Raw genomic sequence first — 10,040 nt, 5'->3', positions numbered from 1 at the left:
GCCAATTACATCTCACTACTGATTATCAAATATTAACTGACCATACCCCATTTCCGATTGTGCCTTGTTGGTGGTTATCCATGTTTATTTTGTTAAATTTACCAGAGTTGTACATATTGAAAGTGTCAAATATAGATACTGTACTTTTTTTACTGTAGTTAGCCATACAGTTGAGCAGGACACGAGTTCCACATTACGTTTGTATCAGGAGATACATTTTTGGCAACAGTTTTATTTGCGAGGTTGAAGGTTTTTGTAGTGTAAATTTTTTTCAGAGCAAGAGTGAAATAAATCAATCACAATATATGTTTTTACAAACATTTATTCTTCTGTACACACCAAGAGCAGTTTAGATGATGCCAATCTGCAAAAGAGAAGATGAAATTACACTTAGGCAATGTTAAAGTGGGAAAAACACATTGCAGCATTAGGCTTTAGCATCAGTGGTTCCTTTGAATGCATCATAATCATTCAGTTAGAAACAGTTACATCATCTGCTCAAACATTTAAGTGGCTTCACGTTCATTTGACAAGGTCTACATATATATATAAATAAATAAAGGCAGTTGCCATTAGCTGGGATTATATAAATACCTGAACAGTGCTAACTATTTTGCATTCATTACATGAATTAAACTAATTTGTTCATGCTGATTAAGGCTTTAATTTAATAACCCAAAAACTGCACAATCAACTGCTTGAGACCACTCACCTTGTTTGCAACATCCAGCGCATCGTAATCTGGCGCAAGACGAACATAGGCCTTCTTTTCACCATCAGGCCTAAACAGCACAGATAAGATTAATATCCTACCTGCCCCTGCAAGTCACATTATAGACTCCAACTACACTTTATCCCATGAATCAGTGGTTCCTTTGAGAACATCACAATTCAGAGTTTGTAAATATGTAACATCATTACACAGGATGAAGCCTAAATGTATTGTAATCATATTCCCCAAAATAAAAAGGAAGAGATTCAATTATACCTGATCAGTGTGTTCACTTTAGCCACATCAATGTCGTACAGTTTCTTGACTGCATGTTTGATCTGATGCTTGTTGGCTTTGACGTCAACAATGAACACCAGAGTGTTGTTGTCCTCAATCTTTTTCATGGCTGACTCAGTGGTCAGGGGGAACTTGACAATGGCATAGTGGTCCAACCTGAAAATGTAAGATTAAATGAATGAAACACTGTGTAGGAAATGTAAACAACATTCACACACAGACAGGAGGATGCATCAGTACTGAAAAAATGTAATCATAAAATCATGCTTTGATCGCAATTCCCATCATTTGCATCCAGCTACTATACAACACCATCACTGGTCTCCAAGGCAAGCAACAATTAACGATGACCATAAACAATGTTGAGTAGCTACTGGGAAACTCACTTGTTCCTGCGTGGCGCGCTCTTTCTGGGGTACTTGGGCTGCCTCCTCAGGCGCAGGGTCTTGGGCCTGCGGAAAGTAGGGCTGGTCCTGACCTTCTTCTTCCTTTGGCTGTGAACACCTTTCAACACAGCCTTCTTGGCCTTCAGGGCCTTAGACTTGGCCTCAGTCTTGACTGGGACAGCTGTTTTAAAACAAGTAATACTGTTAAGTTACAAGGCAAGATCATCAAGTACAACTGCTTGTACAAAGAACATCTTGGTGGAATTTGTGGATACATTGAGAAATACCTACAAGTATGTTATTATTTAAGTCATATCACTAATATTCATACACTCATCTTAAACAGAAACCACACAAATAGCCAAATCTCGGATTAACAGAGGCATTAACATGTGGACAAGTCTAACCTCAGAATTTAGAAATTACCTTGAACCCGAACTAGTTAAGCCATCTAGGTTAATACACGTGTAAAATTAAAATGCACACTAAAAAACTAGTATAGTTTTAATGTGCTTGGTAAAACGTCTTACTGCACACAGCCAGTCAACACACCGCTAGCTCTGACTTTCAGTCGGGTAACATCATGTCTTTTTTAGCATAGCATTCACAAGCTAGACCTGCCCTCAATGCCTTTAGTATTCGGGATATTAGCCAACGTACCAACACATAATATAGGATATTACAGAAGATGTAATGTTATAACAGCTACCACGCAGTATACTGAGCCTGACACCGGCTAACAGAGCTAGCGCCCGGCTAACCCGGAGAGCCAGCTCAGTAGCGTGTGCGGGAGTAGTGTGTAGTGTGTCTCTCCGCTACGACACTTTAAACGATTAATACCGCTACTACAGACCTGCGTATAACCACAAAACTCAACATATACAACCACTACTACTTTAGAAACCCTCCAACCAAATATTCGGAGTGAATCTTGAGTATAAGAGTCATTTTTATAGTAAAATTCTTTTAAACGAGCGCACCTTCCTTCTTCGCCTTCGGGGCCATGTTGAGAAAGGAAGAACGGACGGGTTTCCTCCTCTATTTCGCAGGGGCTGGAAAGTGCTGTTACCGCGAGAACAGAGCGATGCATTGTGGATATTGTAGTTCCCTAAGCTGTCTTCAAATCGTGTCGGCAAAATTGTGTTTACGACATTAGTGCACATGAAACTCGAAACTCTAAAATGCATTTTAATGCAATTTATGCAAAATTGTCATTTATAAATGTTTCATTTTATATTTATATATATATTTGCATACAGGCAGTCGTTTTCAAAGCGTTTCAGCACTGCTGTGGCCAGAATACATCGTTGTGCCCCAAACCTGTTTGTTGTAGAACATGGAAACAGGCTGCTAATGTCTGATTTATTATTTTATAATGTAATACATCTCTTATACATAAAAACATATGTACCTAAATACCTTACATAAATACCTTCTTGCCTTAAAGACAAAAAAACAATTCATACAATTTAGCCGTTTAGCCTCATTTATCCCGACTAAATAAGGACTCAGTGTGGAGCGCCCTCTAGCGTTTGTTGGTCATTTTTGGTATAAGGGGAGGAAGAGGAACTGGCTCCGTCAATACTCTTCATCCCCAGCAGGAGGCAGGGATATGGGCGTTAAAACGCACAAGTCGAACTGCTTACTGTCACAGATGTGAGACATTTCTGTTCAGGAAAAGAAACTGGATTATTTTACTGGATTATTTTTAAAATACACACATAACTACTGCTGACCTGATGAAGAGTTATGCATATTGATTGATTGACAACACGGCAGACGGAGAGAGTGTGTGTAATCCTACGAGGAGCGGTAGAGGCTGGAGGAGCCTGGCTTTTCTGAGGGTAGATATGTTCAGTACTGTCTGGTATGTACTGTTTTCTTCAGCTCTTCTAGTTTAAGAAGGATTATGTAACGTAGCAGTACCAAATGCTGTACAAAGGTTTATACCATTTATGGGTTTTAGGGAATAAGAATAATTTTGTGTACTTGGACTATTGTGTTATATGGAGTACTGCATATGTTTCTAGTAGAATGTGTTTAAACTTTAACCCGAATAAAAAGTTAACAAAAAAAGCTACCTTGATGGATCCTTAATCCATAAACAGCTGCATTTTAATTGTGTGCTTCTGTCCATTAGATTACATCCCAAAGATCCATACCATGAGTTCTCTACCGCCTATACGAGAGGACAGGATCATCTGTGAACTGCCATTGGTGACTCTCATTCTGCTACCCCATGTTATCAGTACACACATTTTTAAATGAGTATGAGACATCTGGTCAGTTTCACATTGAGCCAAATGGGATTTTAATGGTGAAATGGTTCTTCTTAATGGTTTCTATTTTCCTTTAGCATGTGGCATTTAGCGAATATGCTTGTCCAGAGTGACTTACAAAAGTGCTTTGTTGTCCACTTGAAAATGCTTTATTGTGAAAAGTGTAATGTGAAAGTGTAAAGGTACCATTGAGCTAAGACCCTGCCAGAAACAAGCATCAGTGCTGATAAAAAAACAAAGAATACTGTAATATTTAAATAAAATGCTTTTCGTGTAGAGTCTTCAGTGACCGTTTGAAAACACCATGGCACTTTGCTGTTTGACCACCTAGAGGACATTTAGCAGCAGTAAAGCTGCTTGTTTTCCATGCATCAGAAAGGATGGCAGGTCAAGCTGAGCTATACATTAAGCTCTTGGTGTGGACTACATTTTCACAATTACATTTCATTAAGGAGTGGCTGGTCCAGTTTTGTCTAGGTTTTGATAGGTCAGCACAAGAGTCTTAAAGCTACAGAAAGCCAGTGAAGTGACATGGAGAACTGAAGGCAAGTTGTTTTGCTGCATTCTGGATTAGTAGCAAGGACCTTGATGGCACGCATAGAAAGGCCAGACAGAATGGTTGATAAACCTGCATGACCAACTCAGGTTCCAAACATGTTCTGAGAACCATAAGTGGCCATCCACAACTACACCAGTGCTTTGTGCTTCTGTGAGCACAGTGTTCTCACAAGTGAAGAAACAGCAAATCATTTATGTCCAGCAAACCAGCCACGTCTTTCCTGAACACCTCTGCTATGAAGGATATTCAGAAGAGAAACAGATAATTATTTTTTTTAGCAATGTAGCTTTTGGGCATGACAAGATGTAATTGTTGTCATGGAGATAATATAAAATGTTATTTTTTATTTGAATGAATAGAAAGTAAAATACTTCCTGTTTTTCTTTGTTGTACAGTTTTTCACCAAGAATGCTGCACTGCACACCAAAGAAGGCTTTCATGTTACTGTCCAAGATGCATGTCAGAGTGAGACATCAGATCCAATGGGGTAAGTCCTGTTCTCCACCCCATCATTGCGAAATCAGGACTTTTCAGTGGTCATACAGATTTACATGTACACAGGGGCCATAAAAAAAACTCTTTATTGTGTTTTCTCTACAGATTTAATGTGGCCAAGGTCATAGTTGTGGGTGATGTCGGAGTTGGAAAAACATGTTTAATCAACAGGTGAGCACTGCAGCTTCATGCCATACTAATATATACAAGAAATAAAAATAAAATAATACCATCTGTCACTGGAGGAGGGGATGGGGTTGTTAAATTACAGTACTGTCAAAGATACAGCTGCGTTATATAATGTATACAGTCCAAATCTTCTTATTAGTGATAAATGAATGCCTGTGTAGGAATGTAATATGTATATATATATTTAATGACTTTTTTATGCACCCATAGAAAATAGATTTCTTTCTAATCTTTAGCAAATTTTAAAATTTGAAATGTTATCATTATCATGATTACATGCATCCTATATAAGTATAAGTGTAGTTGTATAAGTTAAGTTAAAAGTTAAATATTGGGATATATCTGTCCTTTTTAAAGCAGTCAAATGTGTTTTGATGTAGACTGAATGTAGACTGATGAATGATTAAATGGCTTTAATTGGTAGAAGGTCAATATAATATCTGATTGTAATAATTGCATATATATAGTTGTAGTATATTCACTATTATTTTAAGATGTATTGAAAAGTAACAATAAAAAGATGCCTCGTATGCATTCACATATTCTTTTAACTGGTACTGTTTACAGTTAAACATAATTCAGTACTTAATTGTCCTATTAGGGGCTTCTGGATGTAGAGAGTTTACAGTCGTGATAGTTTTGAAATGACTTGCCTTAAGGTTTTGCAAGGACACTTTTGACAAGGGCTACAAAGCCACTATTGGAGTGGACTTTGAGATGGAGAGGTTTGAAGTCCTAGGCGTGCCCTTCAATCTGCAGTTGTGAGTCATGATTCTTTTTGCAGATGAATAAACACAGATTAGAATTAGAATTCATCATGATTTCCTGCAGGTCAGAATGTTTAAATAAATGTTTGTTCCCACTGCAGATGGGACACTGCAGGCCAGGAGAGGTTTAAATGCATTGCGTCCACCTACTACAGAGGGGCTCAAGGTAGTAACATTTCTTACTGGGTTGTCTTATTTTAAATGTCTTACTGGGTTGGCTGTGCCTGACTGATTTAATGGTAATATTTTTACTTCTGTTTTTTTTTCTGAACTGCAGCCATCATAGTTGTATTTGATCTAAGCAACTACTACTCTTTGGACAACGCAAGGTAAGGCATGCCGATTTCACACATTTTTGTGATTATCGAGTTAGACACACCTAGATGCTGTTTAGAACTAAATTTAACACTGCTGCATAAGCAGCCCTGCTTGATCTCGCTCGTCTCTGTTGGGTAACTTTGCAGACAGTGGCTTGAAGATGCCATGATTGACAACGATCCTTCCAGTGTACTTCTCTTTCTTGTGGGGACCAAGAAAGACCAGAGTGTGAGTTCATTTTCAAATGAATGACTCCCACACACTTGAGCGGTGCGCTCATGTTTACTGTTTCTGTCAGCATCCAGACCTGTTGGCCCAGATGGAGGAGGAAGCCATCAAGCTGTCAGAGGAGATAAAAGCTGAGTACTGGGCTGTGTCTGCTCTGTCAGGTAGGATTGAGAAGAATGAGGCCAGAATGAGAATGTGGATTATGTTAATTACATCCAATTGCGGTGGGCAGAGTAGCCTAAATTTATACTCAAATACTTAAATTGTTGCTTCTCTATAATAATGACTAGAGTGTAAAAAAAAAAAAAAAAAAAAAAAAAAAACAGATTTACATTAAACTATATTAATTATATTATACAGACTGCACTACACATTATAACCACATTCACATCAAGCAGCTGTCATCTTATTTTTAGAAGCACATTTAGTATAAAAATAAAATGATAGTCCTCTAAAGAGAGAGAGAGAGAGAGCTGACTAATCACAAAGCAGTACACACGTTGCCACAAACATAACATAATGCAAACCCAAAAAGGAATAAGAAGCATAAAATGAATAACTACAATGAAACTCACAAATATATCGCTGCATAAAAATACTGATTGAAAATATTCAAGTTACATTATGTTATATTCAGTCATCTGTGTCAGTGGAAATGCTTTGTTACAGACAGCACATTTAGGCCATGCCCATGCCGTGGGGGAAAACAACTGTGCACTTGCCCTTGATTTGTATAGCAGACGTCACATTATTCATTTTAAACAATGATAATTTTGCCAAAAAGCTGTTGCATGGTGGGTTGCAGGACAAATGAGATTAAAACCCCTGACTTAAGGTTGCACCTGATTTCAGTATGCAAAGTGGAGCCAAAAGGTAAAGCTATCAACAGACATGAGGGCTCCCTAGCCACAAGGCTGTGTGACTTTATGGAATCCTGATAGCATCCACATCTATACGTGCAGCAGACATTTTGTGTCTGATAGGTCGAAGAGTTAATTATTTATCATCTGATAATGTGTTAAATTTGGCTTCCAGTAGTTAAGCTATCTGTGATGGATTCAGAACCTGTGATCCTCCACAATAGCTTCAAATCTGCCTTGAAGACAGTACAAGAGCTATATGGTACACTGCCTGCATCCATTCACTGATGAAGGAATTGTATGCATCCAAGGACCGGTAATTTTTCATACTCATAGATGTGTAGCTTTCCGACAACGATTAAGTGTTGCTACTCTAATGCTCTAAGGGTACCAATAGTGCCAGCAATGGGATACAGGTCTACAGTAAGACATTTGATCTTACATGACAGTATGAGAAGTTTATACGACATTCATTCACACTGATACAGAACAGTGAGAATAATAGTAATGGTAGTGCTAATAATATGTAATAGTACAGCATTATGCTCATATATGAAAATAGCAAGATGGCAAGTTTATATGTAGACCTTTTGATTTAGAATGATACAAAACAAGGAAGCTAAGGACTTTTTGATCACAATGTCAGCTGAAGTATAATTGGCTACTCTGTGGGATCATTTTTTCACACTGATTTTGGGACAGTTTATGTGTATAGCTGGCAGGGAGGAAGGGCATTGAAGTAGGCTGGCGTTGACATTTAATGTTAATGCTATTTCAAGACACGGTGACCTGCAATTCCCCATCCACTTGTATTTAAACACGTTCAAAGCCATTTGCTCCTCAGTGTACACACATGTGACTGCACATCAGTTAAATTCTATATTAATTGTCAGTGTTATGTTGCTTGGCTGTAATTGCCTACTGTTAACAACTTACATTGGACTGAATACTGGTATACAGTTCTGTTGCTACTATTGGTGGTGTTGTACTGTTGTTCTATTGGTGTTTTGTAGAATCTTTGTGCCTAAGAACAACCATGGGAACTGTAGTAAAACCAGTGAAATGGGTGGTGTCTCATGTCGTTTTGCCTTAATTTTCTATCTCATGGTATGATTCTGTCACAGCAGTAATATCAAGTGCCTCCATTTGTTTTTCCATGAACAGGAGAGAGCGTGAGGCAGCTCTTTTTCCGGGTTGCATCACTTACCTTCGAGGCTTCTGTATTAGCTGACCTGGAGAGGAAGAGTACGAGACAAGCAGACAATGTTGTTAGTAAGTAATTTTTCAGTTTGTAGATGCATTCCTCATCATGTGGCCGAAGCGTCAAATATATTGTCTTACAGATGTAAGTGCTTTATTAAATGACATAAAATCCATTCCATGAAGCACTGCCAGTCCTTAGGCCTTTACCTCAGGAACCACTGACTTGTTTTTCCCAAGTTAATGTGGTCCATTTGTTACAGTGTTGACAGCTGTGTAGAGGTTTTCAGACGCAAGCAAGTCTGAGTCTGCTATTTAGTATTCTACCACCCTTCCAAACAATGGAGACGGGTGCTGAGTACTAGATAGGAAAACTGTACTAGGCTAACTTCAGACAGTAGGTGAAAGTGTCCCAAATCTGAACTTAAATGCACACTAAAGAGAAGGTAGAGCATGTGAAAAATCTTTTAATCAATTAAGGAGCGTGAACTGTCCAGACGAATAAAAAAAGTGTGTACACAGCCTTTGATGCCCCTAAATACTGATCATGACAACAAATATTATTAACCTGCTTCCTTACAGAAATCACTGGTGATCACAATGACTTCAGAAAGAAAAAGCACGCCAACTGCTGTAACTGAGTGCATTTAGGAGCATGACGGATGTCAGCAGACGGTGACATCACATAGTACACCCTGCAGCACTGACTGCGGTGTAAAGAACTCTGGACTGGACTGCCCAGCCTCGAGTCACAGGATTGAACAACGGCTGTGTGAAGGCTTCAGAAGTGGTCATTTCATTTGAACAATGAAGGACAATGAAGGATTTTAGTGCCTTTTGTGCTCAGCGGCCCAGACACATGCAGCTGCAGGGATAACAGAATATTATTGTGTAGCTGAAAGAGCCCTTATGGTATAATTGACACTTCTTAGGATATGGATGTGTATTTATAAAATATTTAAAGGATATGAAAAGGATCATTTATAGAAAATATATTCTGCACAGCTTCTATATATCGTCACTGTCACACAAAAAAACCTTGTAGTCACTGGACGTGTGCACAGATTTTACTGGAGATACAAGGCTTTTGAGTTGATTTAAGGCAATGGAATGTATAGGATTTTGAGGATTAGGATTTTGAGTAAGTACTTGAAGAAACAGTCCAACATTTTTTTTTTAGTTTTCAACCTTCAATCCAGTTTTTAAGTCGTGATATTTGGCTTAAATGATAGATTAAACTCATTTAGATGTACAGTAGACACTGTCCTGGCACAAGCTTTTATATACTGATATTTAAATGTTTACTTTTAAATATTGTTTATATATATATATATATATATTAAACTTGGATGTTTCAGAGTGTGCTCACTTTTGCTTGTAATCTTTTCTTTGGATTTTTTATGTAATTCGATGATCATTCCAGTGTGTTTTGCAGATTTATCTGAATATAGGTGCACTCTATAGCCTGATCTCCACCTTTGTTTACTTTAGGTTTGATTAATATAATTGCTCTTATTCAAATCTGCTGCTAATTAAAGCTTTTGCTTTAATGCTTCAGCTTCCAGCTCCAGCGTACTGTGTTTATGTGCAGCCTGCATCAGAGATCACACCATTTCCCCCTCCATGCCCTCCAAGCATTTTTCATTGGGAGATTCTTAAGCAGAGTCTTTGTTCTTTCAACTGCATCATGTGTTTCTACAGCTAATATGATACATATGCCAGCACCCATGACTAGAATCTGTGCAGCCTT

General features: G+C 38.2%; 2 protein-coding genes and 1 non-coding gene across 3 annotated transcripts; 1 reads left to right on the top strand and 2 right to left on the bottom strand.

Annotated features, from left to right (window-relative positions):
- Window positions 1–306: 306 nt before the first annotated feature.
- rpl23a (ribosomal protein L23a) lies at window positions 307–2,445 on the bottom strand. The gene is made up of 5 exons (XM_072661716.1): window positions 2,376–2,445; window positions 1,396–1,576; window positions 989–1,165; window positions 713–782; window positions 307–364 (listed from the first exon to the last, which is right to left on the bottom strand). The coding sequence occupies exons 1-5, from the start codon at window positions 2,398–2,400 to the stop codon at window positions 350–352; spliced, it is 468 nt and encodes a 155-aa protein (XP_072517817.1). The 5' UTR covers window positions 2,401–2,445; the 3' UTR covers window positions 307–349.
- On the bottom strand, window positions 1,237–1,304 carry LOC140539969 (small nucleolar RNA Z17). Its single transcript, XR_011977867.1, has one exon. It is a non-coding gene; the product is annotated as a small nucleolar RNA Z17 (small nucleolar RNA).
- Window positions 2,446–3,001: 556 nt separating the features above from the next.
- Window positions 3,002–9,760, top strand: rab34b (RAB34, member RAS oncogene family b). Its single transcript, XM_072661816.1, has 11 exons — window positions 3,002–3,262; window positions 3,536–3,612; window positions 4,629–4,720; window positions 4,834–4,899; window positions 5,577–5,678; window positions 5,786–5,850; window positions 5,962–6,013; window positions 6,149–6,230; window positions 6,301–6,391; window positions 8,255–8,362; window positions 8,873–9,760. The coding sequence occupies exons 2-11, from the start codon at window positions 3,559–3,561 to the stop codon at window positions 8,929–8,931; spliced, it is 771 nt and encodes a 256-aa protein (XP_072517917.1). The 5' UTR covers window positions 3,002–3,262; window positions 3,536–3,558; the 3' UTR covers window positions 8,932–9,760.
- The last annotated feature ends 280 nt before the right edge of the window (window positions 9,761–10,040 follow it).

This window comes from Salminus brasiliensis, chromosome 18, assembly GCF_030463535.1.
Source record: "Salminus brasiliensis chromosome 18, fSalBra1.hap2, whole genome shotgun sequence".
NCBI lineage: Eukaryota > Metazoa > Chordata > Actinopteri > Characiformes > Bryconidae > Salminus > Salminus brasiliensis.
Note: the sequence above shows the minus strand (reverse complement) of the source record. Positions and strands in the feature narration are given on the sequence as shown.